Source organism: Nannospalax galili, unplaced genomic scaffold (genome assembly GCF_000622305.1).
Source record: "Nannospalax galili isolate Female #2095 unplaced genomic scaffold, S.galili_v1.0 scaffold44, whole genome shotgun sequence".
NCBI classification, from domain to species: Eukaryota; Metazoa; Chordata; class Mammalia; order Rodentia; family Spalacidae; genus Nannospalax; species Nannospalax galili.
Window position 1 is genome coordinate 6,874,522 of NW_008355789.1, and position 23,192 is coordinate 6,897,713.

A 23,192-nucleotide genomic window follows, 5' to 3' on the forward strand; every position below is an offset into this window, starting at 1 on the left:
ATAAGAAATTTTTAAAAAATGTTTCAAGTATTAGCAGGCATAACAGTAAACTAATTTCATCATCTGGCTTCTAGAACAATTCATCCTTGGAATCTATTAGGTTGATGAAGTCTTGATGGAATAAACAAGAGAAAAAGAGAATGTGGTATTCCATTACTGAAAACTTTTCCCGAACTTTTTTAGAAGTCATCGTTACAGAGCTAATTTTTAATGTACATACGAGGAGAGATCTTAAAATATCAGTATAATGCTATGGAAACCAGAAATGTTACTGTTCTGTCTCTCTCTATGGATGCAGGAAGGAGGAAAAGGCTAGACTATGTAAGGAAGCAAATAATGTTATAAAATGTGTAGTTTTCTCTACCAGACAATTCCAACCTGTGGCCAAAGATGCTGTTAAGAGGTCCAACACAAACTGTACACTTAAAGCATTATGTGTTTTGGGGGTTATGTGTGACTTTTCTGCAACCTGACTCTGTGGTTCTGAAGCAGGAACTTTACAGATGACAACATTGTGTTCATGATGTCAAAGGTGGAACATGCCTGCACAAGAGTGCTAAGTACCTACACAAGGTATGTGCACTGCCACTAAATTGTGAGTGGGAATAAGACAGGACGCCTCTCTAATCTGGCCCCAGAGGTACCTTGATTGCAGTTGGTGCACTTGACAGTGTTACCAATGTCCCAGCAGCTTCATACTTTACGGCAGGACTAGATGACTGCAGTAAGTTATAGATGCAGCGAATAAAACGAGCCCTTTCTGACGGATTAGCATGACAGACCTGGAAAAGAAAACATCTGTGCTTCAATTGATTTTAAGGACACACACACACACAATAGGCAAATACTCCAATACTAAGCCACACCTCCAGCCACGACAATTATTTTTGGATGGAATTTAAAAAAAATATTTTATTGTTTTTATGTGTATGAGTGTCCATCACCTGCATGTATGTGAGTGCACCCGTGTCATGCAATGCCGCGGAGGTCAGAAGAAGGCTTCAGATTCCCCTGGAACTGGAGTTTAGGACAGTTCGTAGCTGCCATGTAGGCGCTGGGAATCGAACCTGGGTCCCCTACAAGAGCAGCCAGTGCTCTTCACCACTGAGCTGTCTGTCCAGCCCCTTGGATGGAATTTTTTAAATGTATGTCAGCTTGTAGGGTGCCAAGGTTCCCAACAGGAAAGCTAAGGCAGGTGTGGTGGCACACACCTTTAATCTCAGCTCTCAGGAGGCAAGGGTGGGTAGGTGAGTTCCAGGCCAGTGTACATAGTACATTCTAGGTTCCAGGCTAGCCAACCAAGGCTACATGGTGAGACGCCCTCTGAGAAACAAAACAAAGGAAGCTAAGAATACTCTCCAAAAGACATACTAAAATTCTGGCCAAGGGGGGATGAAATGTGACACTGATAATTTCAGAAACATACATGTTCTTTCAAATAACTGTCACAAGGGTTGGCAGATAGCTCAGCAGGTAAAGTTGCTTGTTGAGCAAGCCTGGCACCTGAGTCCAACCCACGTAAGGGTGGAAGAAGAGCACCTGCTCCACAGTTGTTCACACACACTAAAATTAAAGAGCCAGTCAAGGAACGTCCAGTTCCTCGTGCATGTATTCATTCTATTACTTTCTGTTTTCACTGCTTCAGAAAAGGTTTTCAGTAGGCTCATAGAGAGATGTGTCTTCTGGCTGGGCGTGGTGGTGCACACCTTTAATCCCAGCCATCAGGAGGCAGAAGCAAGCAGATCTCAGTGAGATCAAAGCAAGTTCCAGGTCAGCTGGGAGACCCTGTCTCAGAAAGACAAAACGAAACAATAAAAAAAGGAGAGAGATGTGTATTTTGAGCAAGTGAATGAGAAAATGCAAAATAACAAAACCAAGGACACATTAACCAAGTATACTAACATGAATACTTATTAAGTTTGGTCTAAATTTTTATTCTAGATGCCAAATCAATCAAAAAGGAAGACAGGCTGGGGATGGTGGTGGACACCTGTGATCCTATCAGGAGGGTTTTGAGTTTGAGGCCAACTTAAATTATATGGCAAGAACCTTAAGAAAGAAAGAGAAAAAAGGAGGAGAAAGCCTGGTGTGGTGGCACATGTCTGTAATCCTAGCACTTCGGAGGCAAAGGGCAGGAGGATCGAGTTGGGATACTTAGAGTTCTAGGCTATCCTAGGCTACATTAGGAAGGTTCTATTTCAGAAAGAAAATCATGACAGATGACATAACTATCAACAGGTAATAAAAGGAATATACTAGTTCTTTCAAAAAAAACTAACTCATTTTCAATTATTACTCTGTATTATTTTGCATCGTATTTATTACTGGGAAGGAAACTAATACTTCTAAATATATCTTGACACTATTACTTGTGAAGAAAATATCTCTTATTTTTCTCTTTTAATCTTTTATTATCCATATTGTTTTCTCTATATATGGAAATCTCTATGATTTGGACAAGAATTAAAAATTTCTTTCAATATAATCTAGTCCCTTCTAAACAAAGACATTACTAGATACTTATTTTTGACTATCTGAGTGGCATCCCTAACCATTAAAGAATTAAAAGGTACTATATATTTATGATTCCAGTTTCATAAAACTTAAATGCCGATTTTAAATAACTGGGATACTTTGTTGAGATGAGCTCTTTTCCTGAAGAAGCAAAGACAGCTATAAACTGTTGGCTGTGTCCCCACAGTGTTTTGTTTCTGTCCTTCTATTTAATAAAGCTGTTACTGATCTATATTTTATTAGCCTATATCACAGTATTATGACACAATCAATTCTTTCAAAAGATATAGCAAACTAAAGTACAGCCAATGTAGGAGGATCACTTAATCCAGGAGTTCAAGGCCAGCCTGGGCTGCATAGTCAGACCCTAGCTAAACCACACACACCCAACAACAAATATGCTGCTAATAAAATGTTCCCTCTCCTCCAACTTTTAAGAGTAGTGGGAACAAATCTAGGGCCTTGTGTGAGATAGGCAAGTGTTCTACCAATGAACTATATAGCCTTAGCCCCAGGGCTTGCTCTTTCTACAGCAAATGTCTTGTGAGAACTACTGCAGGGTTCCTTGAGGACCACTTTTATCATTTCTGAGGGCAGTGGCCCCAATTAACTTCCCACTAGGGGCCACCTCATATAACACTTCTATACTGACACACTGAGATCCAACTCTTTTAAGACATGAACTCTGGAGACACATTCAAATCACATCCAAACCACAACACCGAGTTTAATTTTTCTAGCATTTGATTTATGGTGAGAGATACATTGTCCTTTTTCTTTCACTTGAGAACTCAGAGGCCACTCTGCAGTTCTTAACTGGCTTAATGCCAATACTGCATCTCGGGGACTATGAAGGCCTGAGAAGAGGATAGAAGACAGTAAAGGGCTGGTCAGTTGAGTAGCTGGAACATACTAACATTTATTGGTTAAGCTGCTGGTCATATGGGGGTGGCTCAAAGTACCCCAAATAATTACAAAATAATACCCAGATCCCTGTAACAGATAAAATGATGAAAGTCTAAAATATTACGAGGACAACAAAATGTGACGGAGACACAGAGTACATAATGCTGGAAACATGGTACTGATACATTTGTCCAACACAGGGCTGCCACAGACCTTCAAACTGCAAAACCCCCAATTGTCTGTGAAGCACAATAAAAGATGTAATTTAGGTTTCTCTACTTACTTTTTTTTTAACTTTAAAAAAATTTTATTGAGAATGTACTTACTTTTAAATACATTTTTTTCTTTAATTACCAGGTCCATGGTGTGTCCTGGGTTGGGGCACGCCAAGTAGCATGCATAGTGGTTAAGAGGGCAACGTGCACTATCAGCTTCCTCCTTCCACCATTACACGGGTCTCCCAGTAGCCTGGATACCAAACTCAGGCTGCTAGGCTTGCACACCTGCACCCACTGAGCCATCTCGCTGGCCCCGTCTATTCACTTTTACAAATACAAACAAATCATTTAAAATGTTTATTTATTTTTTGCTTATTTTTAGGTTTCCAAAGCAGTCTGATATACACTAAAGAACACTCTTGCATTTTAAGACCTAAGTCACAATGTATTCAGCGACTGAACAGTAAACATGATTCCTCCAAGCTATATTGACTCAAGCTGTAAATGTCCCCTAATTTCTTACAGAGGTTTTGATGGATGAAAGTGAGTCCTTGGGAAATACAACAAAGTTACCAAGGGAAAAAGATAAAGAAAAAAGGACTTAAGTAGCCATGCTATAAAACATTTCTATTGTTAAAACATATTATTATTGGGGCTGGCAAGACGGCTCAGTATGAGACATTGACAAGGAGTTCTATTCCTGGGACCCTGGGTAAAAGAAGAGAATCACCTCTTTCAAGTTATCCTCTGAGGCAAGTGCCCCACAAGCCCTCCACCCTGCTGGCAATAAATTAATAAATGTGCAGACCGGCCCTCCTAGAGCCCTGACAAGTATATTGTAAAGAAGCTTCTTTTTGCAGCAGATGGAGGCTACTGCAGAGTTCCATAACTGGTCACACACAGAGAATATACATCGGAGAGATGCCCAGCCCCAGGTGACACATCTACAGTGGAACCTTTACACCCAAGGCTCATGGAACATAATGAAACAGGGGTAGAGAGAATACTAGTGCTGCCTTCAACTCTCACCAGAGAAACTTCCTTATACAACAGAGTGTGATGCACACAGAAGGCCACAACTAGCTAAGTTTTAGAGAATAAAAGACTGCACAGTGTGTGTCCCTGAACAGGACTCCTTTATTAAACCTCACCCACACAGGGCTCAGGGACCATTGTGGAAGAGGGGGCAGAAAGACTGTAAGAGCCAGGGGAGGTCCATGAATATAGGGAAACAGGTTTTCAAGCCACAGGAAGCTTGCTCACATGAACTTGCCACAATGGTGACAAAAAACACAAGACCTATGCAGACTCACTCAGACAAGGGCCCAGAGTGGAGTGAGGGAACTGGATGGTGGGCCGGCCCTAGCCTGGGAATTGTTGGAGATTGATTACTACTGCTGGATGAGGGAGAGTAAACCTTCCTTAAGATCTCTAGATAGGCTGATTAGACTCCAGTGGATGATCTTGCACCAAAGGACATCTGGGTACCAATGCCTGACCAGACAGGACTTAATATGTATAGTGGAATGCATGAGGTCTGGGTGGGGTGGTGTGGATGGGGGAGGGAGTCTAAATTTGATTAAGAACTGATGTATGAAATGTACAAAAGCTCAAAATATTAAAAATAAATAAATGAATAATAAAAAAGTTTAAGGTGGCTGGAGATATGGCTTAGAGGTTAAGAACACTGGCTGTTCTTGCAGAGGACCTGGATTTAGTTCCCAGCACCCACATGGTGGCTAACAACCACCTGTAACTCCAGGTCCAGGAAATCTGATGCCATCTTCTGGCCTCGGTGGGTAATGCACGACACAGGTGCACTTACACACATGCAGACAATACACATAAAATAACAATAAATGAACTTAACACTCTTACCTTATAAATTAGTTCAACAATAACCAATTGTAGAATGTCTCCAAATGTTTGAACTTGATCAATACAAGTACTTAAATAATCCAAAGCTCGATCCTAAAAAGCGAGAATGTATTTATCACACTCTTCATTCTGCAATGACTTAATAACAACTTAAAAATACACACATTACCCTAAATATAAAACAAATGAAGAAATCAGGGCAAAAAGAAAGTTATCAGGAAGAAAAGTGAAAGAAAAACTAACACATAACAATGTAAGACAGAAAATCAAGTATATTTCTAGAAATGGGCCATATATGTGGAATCTGAATTTTTTTTAACCGTTAAAGCAAAGGGCAAAATAACAGGTGCCACATGAGTCAAAGACAATCATGTAATTTAAACAAACCAACTACTTAAGAGTGAGGCTATTCCTAAGCTGGGGGTGGTGGCACATGCTGTAATCTTAGCACTTGGAAAAAACAGGCAGGAGGATTACTGCAAATTTGAGGCCAGTGTGATCTACATAACAAGTTCCAGGCCATCCAAGACTACACAAGGAGAGTCTGTCACAAATCAATCAATCAACCAATCAATCAATCAATCAATCAATCAATCAATCAATCAATCAGAAACAAGAATATAGGTATTCCTATTACTGAAACCTAAAAGAAAAGTCTTCTAAGGATTCTCATGCATGCATCAGACAATGTGACACACAGAATACGGACTTTAACATCTCTCCAGTAAAAACATCAATAAATTTCATAAACTTATCATACCAACAAACATCAATAAATTTAAGTGAACTGTTTCTCAGTATATTCCTTACTGCAGGTAAACAGCACAGCACCAAAAGTACAGCTCAGCAAAATCTTGTAAGAGGACAAAACACTGTGGGTCACTGTTTAGGAAGATAAAATGACAGTACTGCTTTTATCCACCTTACATCCACTGGATGACTACTACCAAAAACCAAAACTAGGGCAAGCAAGATGGCTAGGGGGTGAAGGCACTTACCATCAAGCCTGATAACCTACATTTAATCTCTGGGACCCACATGGTGGAAGGAGAGAACTGACTCCCTTAAGTTGTCCTCCAACCTCCACTTGTGTGATGTGGCATGTACATGCTCTTTCCCCAAAGTAAGTAAATAAAATGTTACACAAAACCAAACAAGTGTTGCAAAGACCTTGAGGAGTTGAACCATGGTACAGTGGGAATGTAAAATGGTGTATGTTGCTACTGAAAACAACATGGGAAAAAAGATGGACATGGTGGCACCCATCTGTAATCCCAGCACTTGGGACGCAAAGGCAGGAGGATCATGAATTCAAGTCCAGCCTTAGCACAGTGAGTCTGAGGTCACCCAGGGCTGCATGGACTCTGTCTCAAAAGGAAAAAAAAAAAAAAAGACAAGTTCTGGAGATGGAAAGTGATGATGGCTGAACATATGTTTATAATTAATACTTCTGAACCATATATTTAAAAATGGTTACGATGGTAAAAATTTATGTTACTTGTATTTTACCACAACAAAAAAGAGGGGAAAAACCCATTGAAGGAAGATCTAGATTTCAAAGAAATGAGCAGATTCTATAAATTTTCAGTTTTCATGCATGCTATTTTCCAGTTCTAATAATAAACACTAGGAAATGAAAGTTTTAAAAACTGGATGGCATTAAGATAAACAGGGTCACTGCTAACCTAAAGCTGATCTATACAGTTTACCTGCAAGCAGAATTCGATGTAGAGTTGGCATCTACTTACAGAACTGGAAGCACCTAGTAAGGATTTGCATCTCCAGTGACAGTCATCCTACCTCCATAGACTTGGTTAAGGGCAGATCGTAACAAAATTGTTTTTTTTTTTTTTTGCTATTGAACAATTTCAGTACTATACCAGTGTGAAAAAAAAAAAAAGCCCTAGAGTAGAGTGCTGTTATTAAACCTGAAAAAAAATCATGAGAGGGGTGCTAGTGGTATGATTCAGTTGTAAAGTGCACACTAAGCACGCACCAGGTTCTAGCATCAAGCAACCCACCCCAAACCCCAAACTATCAAGTGGCTGTTATGAAATACCTCTTGGATTATTTACTTAAAAAAACACAGCACATAAGTAGTATTTTAAAGAGGGTTTAAAATTTTTTTTATACACATTAAATCCCAAGCTATAAAAAAGAAACTCAAGCCACAGGTGTTCCAAACTAATTGCAAACATGATATAGTATTTTTAATTCTCATTTAAATATAGTCATAAAGGTATTTTTTAAAAGCATATACCTGATCTGCATGAATTAGCATCATAAATGCATTCCTTTTGCAACTTGCATCCTTCTCATTTACCAGGAAATCATGTATCAGCTCAGGAGCATCCGGTATAAGATGTTCAAAATTTCTTTAAATAAAACAGGTAACATTCACATTTAATAAACCTCTATTGTCCTATTTTACTCACTTTCTGAACAATACCAACATTAAAACCTAAACATTGTAATACAATTCTTTTGTTTTTAGTAGTTTGTATCAATCAGAAAAGGGGGGATCATAGGTTCTACCTTCTGTTGCTGTTATCAAATTATTTTCTAGTTTAACCAGAAAAAAAAACAGAAACTATCAATATTCACAATACTGTACCCTTTCTTTAAGAATTATCAGAGGGGGCTGTAGAGATGCCTCAGTGGTTACGAGCACTCTTGCAGGGGACCTGGGTTTGATTTCCAGCACCCACAAGGCAGCTAACAACCAACCCTAACTCCAGTTCCAGGGGGATCTGATGCCTTCACCTGACCTCAGTGGGCACTGCATGATAGACAGGGGTGCATTTACATACATGCAGGCAATACACTCATACACATCAAATAAAAATAACAATAAATTAAAAAAAAATTTTTTTTTTTTTTTGGTCTTTTTGAGACCCTGTCTAAAAAGGGAGATGGTGACTGACAACCAAAACCTGAGGTTGTTCTCTGGCCTAAGCACACACATACACCACAGAAACACGAACTTGTAGATGCACATACACACTATATATATTCTATTAGAACTTGGCAGTGCTGGGAATTGAATTCATGGCCTCCCTCACATATTCTAAGCGAGTGCTCTGCTACTGAGCTATATCCCCAGTCCCTACAATCTGCTTGTAAATGAACTGACAGTATTGACTGCAAAATTTAACACTCTAGCCTCCTTTACCTGATTCTTTCAATCGTTTTTAAAGTTCACATCATCAGCTTTATTATTTTTTTTAATGTGTATGAGTGCTTTGCTTATGTGTAAGTATAAGTGTACTGTGAGTACAGTGCTGAAAGAGGACAAAAGAGGGCATCAGATACCCTAAAACCTTTTTTACTGAAGTGTTTTTTACAGATAGTTGTTAGCCACCATGTGCGTGCTGGAAATTGAACCTGGGTCCTCTGCAAAAGCAGCCAGTGCTCTTAACTGCTGTGCCATCTCTCTAGGCCCCAGCTTTATTTTTTTATTTTGAAGACTGACCTGTGGCCTTATACATGCTAAATAAACACTCACTCACTGAGCCATATCCCTAATCTTTTCTTATTTTTAGAATCTCATTAAGTTGTTCAGACTGGCTTCAAACTTACCATCCTTCTCACATCCTACTCAGTATTTCCCTAGTAGTTGGGATTATGCTGGGCCAGGCTAAATTTTTAGCTGTTTCTCATTATAAAAGTTCCCTCCTCAAAGCGTCTAGACAAGACCCAGATTGCTCAAAACCAAAAGTATTCTAAAACCTAAAACAAGGTTAAAAACCCAATACTTTTACCAAGTAAATGAACTAAGTGAGTTGTAATAATACAATTGAGAATGATGACCACTGTCTTCAACTAGAAAGCATATAACAATTTTAAATGCTGCTGTGCCATTCAACTTTAGCTGACTATTGCTGGGATTGCCAGATCTTTTTGATCTTCCTGTGTTAACAATTTAATGATAATAAGGAAAATAAAGAGTGTGTTATCAGTAAAACCTATCTACAAGGTACATATGTTCTAGAACTAATCACCTTGGAACCTCTAGTTTAAAGGATCAAAAAGTTCTCATAGAAATAAATCAAAGGAGGGTCTTTATTTACCTGTAGATAGTATAGATGGCCAGAACAGCATTTCTCCTAACATAGCTGTGTCGGTGTTCCAAACAAGCACGGATGGCTGGCATTAAGGGCTCCAGCAATTCTGCTTCCTTCAATTTGCAAAGAAAGCGAAGAGTAGATCCACGAATAAACTCATTAGGATGCTGAAGATCCTGATATAAAAATTCAGAGTAGGAAATGCTGAATTCAGCTTAAAAAAAACTTTTATTACATTCATTTATTATTCATTCATTTGTGTGTATGTGAGTATATGTATATGTGTGGGCATGCTGTGAGGGCAGAGGCCAACTTATAAGAGTTGGTTCTAGCCTTCCACCATGTAGGTCTTGGGGATCAAATTCAGGTCATCAGGTTTAGCAGTGAGTATCTTTCTTTACTCAATGAGCCACCTCACTGGACTGAGGTCAGCTTTTCATAAAATTGGGTTTTAAATGTAAAAACTTTCCAATATGAAAATTTATAGTTAGTTTTAGGAGAAAGATCTCCATTATCAATTTCCTTCAAATTCCTCTTGATTAAAGCAATTTTTATGCATTTCATTACTATCTTATAGATTATACATGTTTTTTTAAATGGCACTTAAAATACACAGAAAACATTGGGAAAAGGTAACAATACAACTTTTGGCAATAACTCTTACAGGTATATCCAACCTTTTGTCTTTGCAACATGATGCTGTCATCTATAAAGTTTACAATGAGAATCATACAATAGGTACCAAACATTCCAAAAAAAAAAAAAGCTCATAATGCATTAAATAGTTAACAATTTTATGTTGGGCTGTCTTCAATGGCTGTTCTCAGACATGCAGCCTAAGCCTACAGGCCACACTTGCCAGTTCACAACTTCAATAACAAATATTTACTATTTTCATCTTATTAAAAATTTTATTTTGAAAACTAAAGCAAAGTCTAGTACAGCAATTTTATAATAATAAAAAAAAATCAAAGCAAATAGTTACGGTTTGGTTTACCTTTCTGTACGCATCGCATACAAGAATCATTTCATGTAAAAGTCTCCCGTCTGGAGTTGTTTTAGGGACAATCTCCCAAAACACTAGAAGCAGCTTTTTGATGGTGTGATCCTGAAGAGGCAGCACAAAACGGATGATGGTCATCAGAAGTCCAGGGAGCTTTTCACCATTCAGGATCATGATGATTACTTTCTTCAAAGCTTCAGTCTTCGACTTCACATCTCCTTTCTCTGATTCAATAATTTAAAAAACAAACAAGCACAATTATTTCACAAGAAAGTTCTGGAGATAGTTTAAAAAGCTAGTAATCAAACCAAACGAGGTATGTATTATCAGCAATGGTAATAAAGTTACAAATCCGAGGGAATGTTTGTGGCTCTTTCTGTCTGTGCACGTCATTTATCTCTGAACCTCAGACACTTTATACAGAATACTGAAGATAATTCCATTTCTGGTCCCTAACTAACTGAATTAGAGTTCATAAATCTATAGGTCTATCACATGACTTTGGTTTTCAAAAATATGTGAACTTTAAAAAAAATTTTATTTATTATTTTTATTTTATGTGTATGCGTGTATTGCTTGCATGTAGGTAAGTGCACCCATGTTGTGCAATGCCCATGGAGGTCAGAAGAGGCTGTTGGATCCCTGGGGACTGGAGTTATGGACAGTTGTTAGCTATCATGTGGGTGCTGGGATTTGAACCCAGGTCTTCTGCAAGAACCACCAGTGTTTTTAACAGCTGAGCCATCTCTCCAGCCCCCAGTGTGAACTTTAAAAAAAAAATTTAAGTAGATCCTTTTACGATAAATGTTTTTGAACTCAAAATAGCTTATTTTGTGTGTATTTTCTCAGAGTAACAACCATTCTTACAAGAGGTGTTATGAACAGGGTGATTAATATTTAAACATTTAGAAGTGTCCTTATATTCAAAAAGTTAAAACTAAAAGTTTGTGTTCTATTGGTTATATAATTTTAGACTTCCTTTTCTTGTTTATCTGAGCAACTGAAGAAAATTAAAATAGTCTATCAGTAGCCACTGTTTAGAATTAAGGATTCACATTTAAAATAAAATCCAAGTTCAATGTTACTTAGGCTATGAACTATTCAATATAAAATATTTTATGAAAAAAATCAATCTATAATTTTAATTACCAAAGCACACAGAAAAATTTATGGTATTAAAAATCTCCTGGATCCAAAATTCAAAGGCAGAACTATGGAGCAAGCACAGTTGTTGAGATCACAAACCAGGTATCTGAAGAGGGGGACAGAAACAGAGCTAAGACTTAATCCTAGAGCACCACAAGGAAAATAACAAGAACGAGTCAAGTTACCAGGATGCTGAATCCAGTCTAAATATTAGAAATACAATTCTAATTAACTTGAGTTAGTTGGCTACTTAAAGAGTTATTTTTTGCCAAAGAGACATAACAGCTTGGTAGTGTTACAAGAGGACTTAAGCTCCAGAAGAAGCCTACTATGGAATTCAAAAGTCCTTTGTGGCTGGGTTTGATGGTACATAACTGGAATCCTAGCAATCTTGAGGTAGAGGTAGGAGGATTAAGAGTCCAATGTCAGCCTCACCTACCTATTTTAAGACCATCCTGGGCTATATGAGACACTGTCTTAAAACAACATAAAACAAAAGAAAAAAAGTCTTTTCTCACTCTTAAAGACTATACATTATTATACATAAGTGTATTTCCTTATGTTACAGAACAGAGAAAATCCTCAGGTTATCTGAACTAATTAAGCAAGGTTTTAAGTGGCTAAAGTTGTAGCCACTGAGCCTCAAAGATCTTTCTTCTCTTTGTTCCAGAGTTCCCTTTCTGGCTTTTGTTCTGGTGCTGGGCTGACTCTAAAGCCTTCTACATGACAGCTCTACCACTCAGCTGTACCCTGGCTTCCTTTCCTATCTTCTCAAATGTTTTCCTCCCTACTGTTTGGTAATCTAAAGGACACAAGTCCAAAACCTTGACAGCTTCTGTTTTTCAAAAATTAGCCAATTTTCAAAAGCTGAACAGGCTAAACCTCAACTTGTAGGTACAGTTCTAAAAGCAAGCTCAGGAATAAACAAAGTATCTACACCATCCATATTTTAAGTGCCTCCACTTCAATTTCCCTCTAGTCCAGCAATTCAAACTGAGAAAGACATATCATTCCTTTCCACATCTTCAGAATTTTCAGTACTAAGTACTTCCTATTCAAGGAATGGAGAAACATCACAGTTTAGAGCATGTGATTAAAGGTAAAGGAAATAGTTAAACACCTCAATATTTAAATAGAAAAGTCTTTTTTACTCAAAATTGGAGACTAGCTCTGAACGGTTTTCTCTTCTCAACTTATAAAAGAAAAAAAAAAAGGTTTATAGCTGTTGCCGCTAGTGCACACTTTTAATCTCAGCACAAGGGAAGCATAGGCCGTGGATCACTGAGATTGAGGCCAGCCTGGTCTACATACAGAGTTCCAGGCAAGCTGGGGCTACAGGGAGACCCTGTCTCAAAACAGTCATTAAAAAGGGCTTATATTTATTCATGTGTATGTGTGTGTCTATGTATGACACATGTGTAGTGTGTGTATGTGGTGGAGAGCAGAGGCCACAGAGGGCATCAGTTCCCCTGGAGCTGGAACTCTAAGTGGTTGGGAGCTGCCCCACATGGACCCTGGGTCCTCTCAAAGAGCAGCAAATGCTCTTAACTACTAAGCCATCTCTCTAGGCCTTCATTTCAACTTCTTAAGGCAGAAATACACAGAAAACTGGACACTATTTTTTGCTTTTTTTGGAGGAGAGTGGTTAAAGCTGCTACAGTTCAGATAAGAAACTGTTCTAGCTGGGACAGGTTTTGTTCTTTATCTTCCTAGCTATACCCTTAAACATTTTGGGGAGCTAATTATAAAATGTTTTAAATTTTGAGGAAAAAAAGTAATGAAAGTGAATTTATTAATTTGTGTTCTATTCAACCATGTTAAAGGAATATGAAAAAAAGGAGAACTATATGTGGCTTTTGTATCTAATGGTACTGTTAGATATTATTAAGAAGAGGGCTTCTTTCACCTTCTATAAAAATATGTCTTTGTGGCTCAGGAGGCGGTTTAGTGATATAGCCCTTACCTGGCATAAGAGAGGCTCCAGGTGATCCCTAGCACTGCCCCACCTCCACCCAAAGACTCCAACAAGTGGGCAAAGAACACTGATTTTAAGTAGATAATTGGACGTTTTTTGAGACAGGGTCTTACTATGTAGCACTTGCTGGCCTTGAACTTGTGGGCAGTCCTCCCACCTCTTCCTCCTGCATGCTTCATTCACAGGTATGTGCTATCATGCCCAGCTTGGGCAAGTGAAAAACTCTTACGGATGTCTCTTTACAAAGGTCAAAGCACTGCCTAAAAGGTACTTTCAATATTTGAAATATAATTTTCAGTGAATTTAGGATGTATTTGCCAATAGTTCAATTAAATAAGAATCATCACTTTGCAAAGTATATTATTAAGAAATCTTTCTCATTGGCAGAATCACACTGTATACTGGTATAGGGACACAAATCTGGTATCTTAGTACTTGAAAGGTTAGAACAGGAGGATCTTGAGTTCAAGGCCAGCCTGGTTATAAAGCCAGCTCCAGGCCTAAAGAATAAGACCCTGCCTCCAACCTCACATGCCAAAATCACACAGTACATGTTTTTTAAAAAAATCCCCCTAGTATTAGGGATTGAACCCAGGGTCTCCTGAATGCTAGGCAAATGCCATATTCTGAGATGACCATGCCTTTGTTATTTCACTGAGACAGGGTCTTCCTAACTTGCCCAAACTGGTCTTGAGAATGTGGATTTGTTTTAGTCTTGTGAGTATTTGGGATGACAAGTCTGTACCACTGGGAATGGACAGTAGATACATTTAAAGGAGACGGAACACAGGCTTTCAAAATTCAAAAGAAACTTTTTTTTTTTACAAAAATATTTCTAAAATGAGAACATAAACCCTTTTGGGAAAGCTCATGTTTACCCCAGTGCTGACTTCATTTGTTTGGTTATGCCAAACTGCTAGCTACAGAGAACAGTCAGCTACATGTAAGTATAACACACTAAAACTACACAAGAAATTATACTATTTTAAGAGACATCTAACTAGCTGATTTTCTTTAAATTAGACTGATGTTACTTGATTTCCATAAACCAATATGGCAAGTCTAAAGACAATGAGTTTTTCTTTTTTAAAAGACAAAAGACCACTGAAAACATTCTAAAAAAAACCTAGATAGGCTCTTCCTGTAAGCGGCCTGAGGTGACCTGTGAAAATGGTTTGCTACTCTCTTGACCCAGAAAACCCTACAAAAATCATGCAAATCCAGAGGTTCCAATCTTCATGTTCAGTTTAAGAACACATGTGAAACTGCCCAGGCCATCAAGGATATGCATATCTGAAAAGCACCAAGCATCTGAAAGATGTCACTTTAAAGAAGCAGTGTGTGCCATTCCGGCGTTTTAACAATGGAGTTGATAGGTGTGCCCAGGCCAAACAGTGGGGCCGGACACAAGGTTGGTGGCCCAAAAAGAGTGAATTTTTGCTGTACATGCTTAAAAGTGCAGAGAGCGATGCTGAACTTCAGGGTTTAGATGTACACTCTCTGGTCATTGTACATATCCAGGCGAACAAATCACCCAAGATGTGTGACAGAACTTACAGAGCTTGCAGTTGGATTAACCTACATATAGCACCTCTGCCACATCAAAATGATCCTCACTGAAAAGGAGCAAATTGTTCCTAAGCCTAAAGAGGAAGTTGCACAAAAGAAAAAGATAAAAAACCTCGATAGGGAGAGGGCTCAATGGTAAAGAGCACGTACTGATGTACTGCTCCTGCAGAGGACCAGGGCTCAGCTCCCGGAACCACGTCAGGCAGCTCCTCAGTACCTGTCACTCAGCTCCAAGGGGTCTGATGCTCTCTTCTGACCTCTGAGGGCGCCTGCACTCAGCTGCACATACTCAAACACAGACACACAAGTACACATAAAAAATTGTAGACAAAAATTACACACTTCTGCCAGGCACATTCCTCCAACCCCAGCACTTGGGAACTTCCATAATGATCTTCTAAACCAGCACATGAAAGGTGAGTCTTTCCCTTTCAAGTTTTCAAAAATTCATTCTCAAAATATTATCAAAGTTTGCCTAGATCCTAATTTCTCTTTAAAATTGTGTGATAGGTGTGGTGGTACACGCCTTTAATCCCAGCACTTGGGAGACAGAGGCAGGCGGATCTCTGTGAGTTCAAGGCCAGCCTGGTCTACATAGTGAGTTCCAGGATAGCTGGGGCTACAGGGAGACTCTGACTCAAAAAGACAAAAAAAAAAAAAAAAAAAAAAAAAAAAAAAAATTGTGTGTGCATGCACACCATAGTGTGTATGTGGTCAGAAGACAACTTTTAGGAGTCAATTTTCTCTTTTTCTCTTTGTATAATGGGTTCTAGGGATCAAACTGAGGTCATCAGGCTGGGTAGCAAGTACTTTTATTTGTGAGCCATCTCACTGGCCTGATCCCAGCTTTTTAAAGTATGTGTCACAATCCAATTTGGGGTAGTATCACTGAATATAGTATTTGGCAACAGTGGATGGCTTCTAACCACAAAATGACACACAAAAAAAACCATTCATAATCAAACGCTTAATGAACCCAAGGCATTTTTGGTAGCACTTGCCTGGGTGGCAGTGCATGACTTCACTGCAGTCTTGGTTCTGAACACACAGCATGCTTGTATTATACTGTATATGCCCTCATGACATGCAACACCAATGAAAGTTGTCTGAAATTCATCAGCTCAGACCAAGACTCCTGTATGCTGTGAGGTGCAGTGCTTTTACTATACACACAAATGCTTTGCTCTTACAGAAACAATGGTTTAATTATGGGAAACAAAGACTTTTAATATTTTCCTATGGTCATTCCTTAGGTATATCAAATTAGTATATCTTTGAATTGCATTGTGTTAGAATGTTTGATTTTAAAAACTGCTATTGGAATGGGGGTGGGAGGGGGGCGTCAAGTGCTTGCTGTGTAAGCATGAGAACCTGAGTTCAATCTCCATTACTCATGTGGCAGAGCCGGGTATAGAAGCACACACATGAAATATTCACACTGGGGTGGTATTGACAAGAGGATTCCTAGGGTTTGCTGGTCATCCAGTCTAGCCAAATCAGCAAGCTTCAGGATCAGTGAGTGATCCCATCTGAAAAAATAAGGTGGAGCGGGACCAGTAAGATGGCACGGCAGGTAAAAGAACCTGTTGTCAAGCTTGAGTTCAATGTCCAGAACCCACATGGTAGGAGAGAACTGACACCTGAAAGTTGTTCTGTGACCTTCACAAATGTCCTGTGGCACATATGTGCCTTCCCAGCCCCAGTAAATATATAAACGTAAATAAATGTGTAAAATTTTAAAAGTATGGGGCCTGGACAGCCATTAAGAGTGCTGAGGACCTGAGTTCAATTCCGAACCCCTTCACAGTGCAGCTCACAACTGCCTGTAACTCCAGCTGCAGGTGGGTCCGATGCATCTGGCCCCTGTGGGCCCCAGAATACACATGCACATACCCTCACATGTAATCCAAATTAATGAAAAGAAATCTTGAAAATAAGTCCTGACCTACATCATCATAGAAGTTAAAAGTAAAATGCTGAGTGGTGGCCTGTGCCCCCCAGAATGTGAGAGGCTGAGGTAGAACTGATCTGAGTTTGCAACTACCCTGGCTTACTAACAAGTTCCAGGTCAGCCTAAAGAGAGAGACCTTGCCTCAAGGGAGTGTGGGGGGGATAACAGAGCTGGGGAGTAGGAGGGATGTGAAAGGTTCACCAATGGGTAGTGAATGACAGATCAGGGAAGTTCTGGCATGCTCCAGTATGCCAGGGTACTACAAGTAACAATGTACATTTTAAAAAACTCAGAGAAAAGAATTTGAAATGTTTTCACCATAAGGAAATGAACGTTTGAGGAGACAGTTGTAGTCAACTGGATTTTAAACATTATACAATACAGACATGTACAGAAATATCACATTAATGCCCAAGTTTTAAGTTAAAAATAAGTTCAATTTGAATAAAAAAAATTACCCAGGTCATTTTTTAAGCTAATCTCAGATGGTGGTTCTGAATCCATTGGCACATTAATTAACGTGTAGCATACATTCTCTGCAGCCGTCATGGTTTCTGCTTACAATCAACCCCACACAAGATGAAAAGTTTGGGAGGTGCCAGAAAACCTACAAAAATAAACACAGACGTTAGAAAAAAGTCCACAAACCAGTAGTGATTTCTTCCACCTTAAGTTCTTTCAGCGTAGCTGATGGATTCAAGCACCAGCAAGGGAGGGTGGATGGTATACTGAGCTCCCTGCACCCCAGGAACTCCAGCATGAAGTTCTCCCCACCCCTCTGGGTGTGAGGAACTGCGCAGTGGAATGAGGACCAGGGAGCAGAGACACCCCCCTTTACAGAGCAGGGATCCCTTCCCTTCCCCTTTACAGAGCAGGGATCCCTTTCCCCTTTACAAGACAGGGCCACCCCCCACCCGACCCCCTCCCCTTTTACAGAGCAGCCATTCTGACAGTGTCCCGGGTCATCGTGCAAGCGAAGACGCAGCACAACCTTCCGGGCTCCACCGCGGTCGTGGTCCTGACCCATCCCGCGGGTCCCTGGGTGGGTGTGCCCCGCGCCGTACCGCACAGCCCCCCCCCCCGCTCTCCTGCACCCCGCTCCCACCGCTGCCCGACTCTCCGACCCCCGCTCTAACCCGGCCCGCGCCGCCCACGGCCTAGTCGCCCGGCCGGCGTCACCCTGTCGCGGCTCCCCTATCGGCAGCTGTGCCCGCGGCCGGGGCTGGGGAGGCTACCTGGCTCCGGGGGGCAGTGGCCGGCCGGGGCGGACCCGCGGGACCGTGGACTTGGGCTCAGCCAGCGGCGGAGGCCCAGACCGTTCCTCCGGGTCCTGGGTTGACGTGGAAGGGGGCGGGGACACAACTGGCTGCAGCCACCTCGCCGCTACGGCGACTCAGGGAGGACAAGCTTTCGCCGTCCTGCGGCTGCGCGTCGGGAGCGCTCCTGTTTCCTTCCTGTAGGTCCGGTGCGGTCTTAGGCCCAGCGCTATTTTCCCGGTTAAGCACTGGGGTCACTTAGAAGTTACTTAAAAGTTGTTCTCCAGGAACGAAATCACAAATGAAAGTGAGTGCAGCGAAACCAGGGGCCCTTTTCTTGCTCTCTAACTGGAAAATGAACTGATTCTTGCTAGGCAAATGATTTTAGTTCTTTTAATAAAGCAGCTAGATTATATGAAAATACAATTTAGGCCTTAACATCTCCGGTAATCTGAACCTGCCTTTAAGCAGTTAAGCTGGAGTTACATAAGTATCAAAGGTTAACAACTCACCAGTTTTTTAAAAATATTTACTATTTTTATGTGTACAAGTTTATTGCCATGTATGTAAGTGCTCCTGTCATGCAATGCCTGTGGAGGTCAGAAGAGGGCATGGGATCCCCTGGAACTGGAGTTACAGATGGTTGCCAGCCTCAACCTGGGTCCTCTACAAGAACAGCCAGTGCTCTTAACTACTGAGCCATCTCTTCAGACCCATAATTTTTAAAAAATTTTAACAATGGCATCTTGTGATCCTTTCTGAGCACCTAGTAGTTTAAAATTTTTTATGCTAAAGGGAGATAGTCTGCTTTAAAGAATTTTACTCCAAAGACCCATTTATGACAGCTACAATTGGCACCTTAGGTTTTTTTCTTCATTTGCAATTCCATAGCCCATGCTAATGTTCTGTTCATATATTAATAACAAAATATTTGAAAGCCTAAGCAGGGTCTTCCTAGGTTGCTCAGGGTCTTGAAAAGCTGAACCTGTTTTAGCCTTTTGAGCAGCTGGAATTACAGGTGTGTACTACTGGGATTACCTATTGTGGATATGACTGGTTAGCTTCACTTAGGGGCATCAAATACAAAGAGTATCTCATTTACCTGGAATGAAACTGTTCTGAGAATTCTCTTTTTGAATCATTACATTAAAAAGTTCCTTGAGCATTCAAAATATATCAAAAAGACTACATCTTTGTAGTACTTTATTAGGCTACATATTTATAGCACTTTGTTAACAATGGCTTCTCTGGGTCTTACTCTGTAGCCCAGCCTGAGCTCCAACTCTCCATCTACCACCCTCCTGCCTCAGCTTCCCAAAACGCTGGGATTACAGGGACATGCCATCACACCTGGCCTGTGCATTAAAAAAAAAAAGCTTTTAATTTAGATAACTGTAGAGTGACATGATTGTAGTAAATCCTATATTCTTCATCTGGTTTCTCTGTGGTAAAATCTTGCAGGAAATTGGTACCTCTCATTCCGATTTCACTAGTTTTATGTTCTCATTTGTGTACTTCGTTCTAGACGGTTTAACTGTGCTCAAATTTGGATGATCACTACAAGATACAGATGAGTTCCATCACCAGACGCTCCCCTAGCCTTTTACAGTCAGTCACCTTCCCATTTTGACTTCACCTACTCTCTAATTTTGTACCTTAAATAATATGATCTAAATGGAATTATACAAAATCTTTTACTCGGCCTAGTTCTCCATGCTCAATTCAAGATGTATTCAAATTTGTTCCTTTTGTGTACTAGTTTTTAACATGGAATCATTACAACTGCAGTCATCAGTTTTCCAAGCTCACTTGCATTACCAAGAGGTAGCATACTGTCAGCAAGAAATGAGACCACACACAGTAGACACCAGGTTTAGCAAAAAAAAACTCAGTATCTAGGACCACTATGGTGTACTAACCATATCCATTTTAGTTCATGGTGATAAATTTGAAGGTATAGCATGATCCTGAGTCATTAAGGAAACTATTAAAAATACGACAAAAAGGCATTTTAGGTCTACACCAAAAGTGTCATTGGTAATGTAGATAGTTGCATATTTAAAAGAGATTTTTTAAAAATTATTTTTATTTTACGTGTTTGAGCGTATTGCCTGCATGTATGTGAGTGCACCTGTGTCGTGCAATGCTGTGGAGGTCAGAAGAGGGATATGGATTCCGCTGGAACTGGAGTTAAGGACGGTTCGTAGACACCATGTGGGCACTGGGAATCGATCCCGGGTCCTCTGCAAGAGCTCTTAATCGCTGAGCCCTCTCTCCAGCCCCTAAAACAGAGATTTTTAAGCAGACATAAAGATCCTATAGAGCCCAACCAGTTCTTATTATAAAGTGCAATTTGAGGACTTCTTACTCTAGCATGTAATTATATAAGCTGAATACTTCCCAGCTTATTTTAGTGTAAAAACTTTGTATGTAACAAGAATTATAAAAAGTTAGAAGTTGAGGAAATGAAGGCCTAAAGAAAAGTAAACATGCCCAGAGAGCTTACAACTGGAATCCTGGCATCTACTTTAAGGCTTTTTACTCTGACTGTGCCAGTTCCTCAGAGCCACACATGAGCATGCTCAACAAATCCCAGGTGAGTTATCTTAGTATCAGTGATACGACAGACTAAATGGGATAGCTGAGTTCAATAGAGTAAACATAAAACAGCATCACAATGAACTTTATTATGAAATCCTTAACATGGCATTTTGTGAGGTGTATGCACATGTGTACAGGCACACACACCTGTACTTGAGTGGAAGAACAGAGGATGCTCTGCACCCTGCTCTGTCACTCTGCTTTATTCCCTTGAGACAGGGTCTGTTACTGAACCTGGAGCGAGGCTAGCAGCCAGCAAGCCCCAGCCCTCAGTACTTCTGCATCCTGTAGCACCTGAGTCACAGGTGTGGTCGTGTCTAGCTTTTGCATAGCTGCTAGGGATTCAAACTCAGGTCTTCATGCTTAAACAGCAAGTGCTCTTACCTACCGAGTCATCGCTCCAGTTCCAAAGCGGGGAGTTTTAAGTTGGTGCCTAGGATTAAAAGCACATATATTGGGGGGGGGGGGGACAAAAAAACCTACTAAAATTGCCCCTAGAGCTCAGTGTAGATTATTGCCACTTTTTATTTGTAGCTGAGTTCTAGTCGACTAGTGGTTTACATTTAGGGAACAGATTAAAATTGATAATATTAAAGCCAGAGCCAGCCAGGGCTACAAGACAAGACCTTGACTCAACACAAACAAGGGGCTGGAGAGATGGCTCAGCAGTTGAGAGCATACTGCTCTTGCAGAGGACCCAAGTTCAGTTCCCAGCACCCACATCAGGCAGCTCACAACCACTTGTAACTCTAGCTCCAGAGGGATCTAACACCTCTGGCGTGCAAACCCTCACGAGTGTGCTCACGTACACATAATTTGAAAAATAAATAAGCTGGGTATGGTGGCGCACGCCTTTAATCCCAGCATTCGGGAGGCAGAGGCAGGCAGATCTCTGTGAATTCAAGGCCAGCCTGGTCTACATAGTGAGTTCCAGGTCAGCTGGGGCTACAGGGAGACTGTCTCAAAAGACAAAAAAAAAAAAAAAAACCAAAAACATATGCACAGTTTTTTCTTTAAATAGAAAACTGCATGATGAAAGGCACAGGGGAAGAGACACACTGAACATTAAATTTTATGCTACCTCCCCAGACTACACACCAAGTCTAGGAAGTTGGGAAGAGTCCCTTTGTGTGTGGGGCGGGCAGGGTACAAAATAGCCACCCGGTACTTGTAGCATATTCCCAAGCTTAAATGACAGATTCTTGAGGTTATTTACAGTGCAAAGACTGACATTACACACATATACAAATAATTAGATATTATTCCTTTAATGAAGGTACTGGGGGGCTCAGCTTTAGGAACACTGGCTGCTCCTGCAGAGGATCCAGGTTTGGTTCCCAAACCCACATAGTGGCTAACAACCATTGTAACTCCAGTTCCAAAGATCAGACCCCCTCCATGAGCACACTTAGATACTTGCAGATAAAACACCCATACACATTTAAAAAAAGCTGATTTTTTAAACCATTCTCCCTTCAAGAAGTTATAAAGGGATCTAAACAGGATTTTTTTAAGTTTTCAGAATTTGAAAAAAAATTAATACTGACTTTATAAAGTGTTTCAAATTCTTGCTTTTAAACTTGAATAATTCTCTGAAGGGCCTCTTTAAAATGGGGCTAAGTAATTTGTCCAAAGCCAACAGGAGCTAATTAGGAGACTTAGGTCTAAAATCTGGGTTACTATCCATAAATAAACCTCTTTTCTAGAAAGATGAACTATCTCAGACAATAATTCCTTTAAGTTTTAACACAGCAAAATTTTGAATTAAAAAAAGAAAACTAAAACACTTCCCCTAATTTCATTTTGCAAGGTGTAAGAGGAACCCTGTTCTGCAATACCTGAGTGCACGGCTCATGAGAATAACAGAAGGCAGCCTGCAGACTATGCTAGACTGGAGCTGGGTATGGCAGGAGGCTTGAGATTAAAGGTCCCTTGTGTTACTTTTGCAGCTTCCCAAAGCCCACAGCTATAACTAATGCCACCTGCTGGCTAGACAGAACAACTGTTCATTGTAATAACTTGCATTTTGGGGGGAGGTGGGTGGGTACAGTATCTAGCACTGGTTAAACAGGCTTTACTGCTTAAGGTACATCCTTAGCCAATATCACTGC

The 23,192-nt window shown here is 40.2% G+C and overlaps 1 protein-coding gene across 1 annotated transcript in view; it reads right to left on the reverse strand.

The window, feature by feature from the left end:
• Copb1 (coatomer protein complex subunit beta 1) overlaps window positions 1-18,588 on the reverse strand; it is a 44,072-nt gene extending 25,484 nt beyond the window's left edge. Inside the window, exons 1-7 of the mRNA XM_008853519.3 lie at window positions 18,460-18,588; window positions 17,683-17,831; window positions 10,578-10,807; window positions 9,587-9,756; window positions 7,777-7,891; window positions 5,517-5,609; window positions 645-782 (exon numbers count right to left, since the gene is read on the reverse strand). Coding sequence (XP_008851741.1) covers window positions 645-782; window positions 5,517-5,609; window positions 7,777-7,891; window positions 9,587-9,756; window positions 10,578-10,807; window positions 17,683-17,773 — 837 coding nt within the window. The 5' untranslated portion in view covers window positions 17,774-17,831; window positions 18,460-18,588. The remainder of the gene's footprint in view (window positions 1-644; window positions 783-5,516; window positions 5,610-7,776; window positions 7,892-9,586; window positions 9,757-10,577; window positions 10,808-17,682; window positions 17,832-18,459) is intronic.
• Between the last annotated feature and the right edge of the window lie 4,604 nt (window positions 18,589-23,192).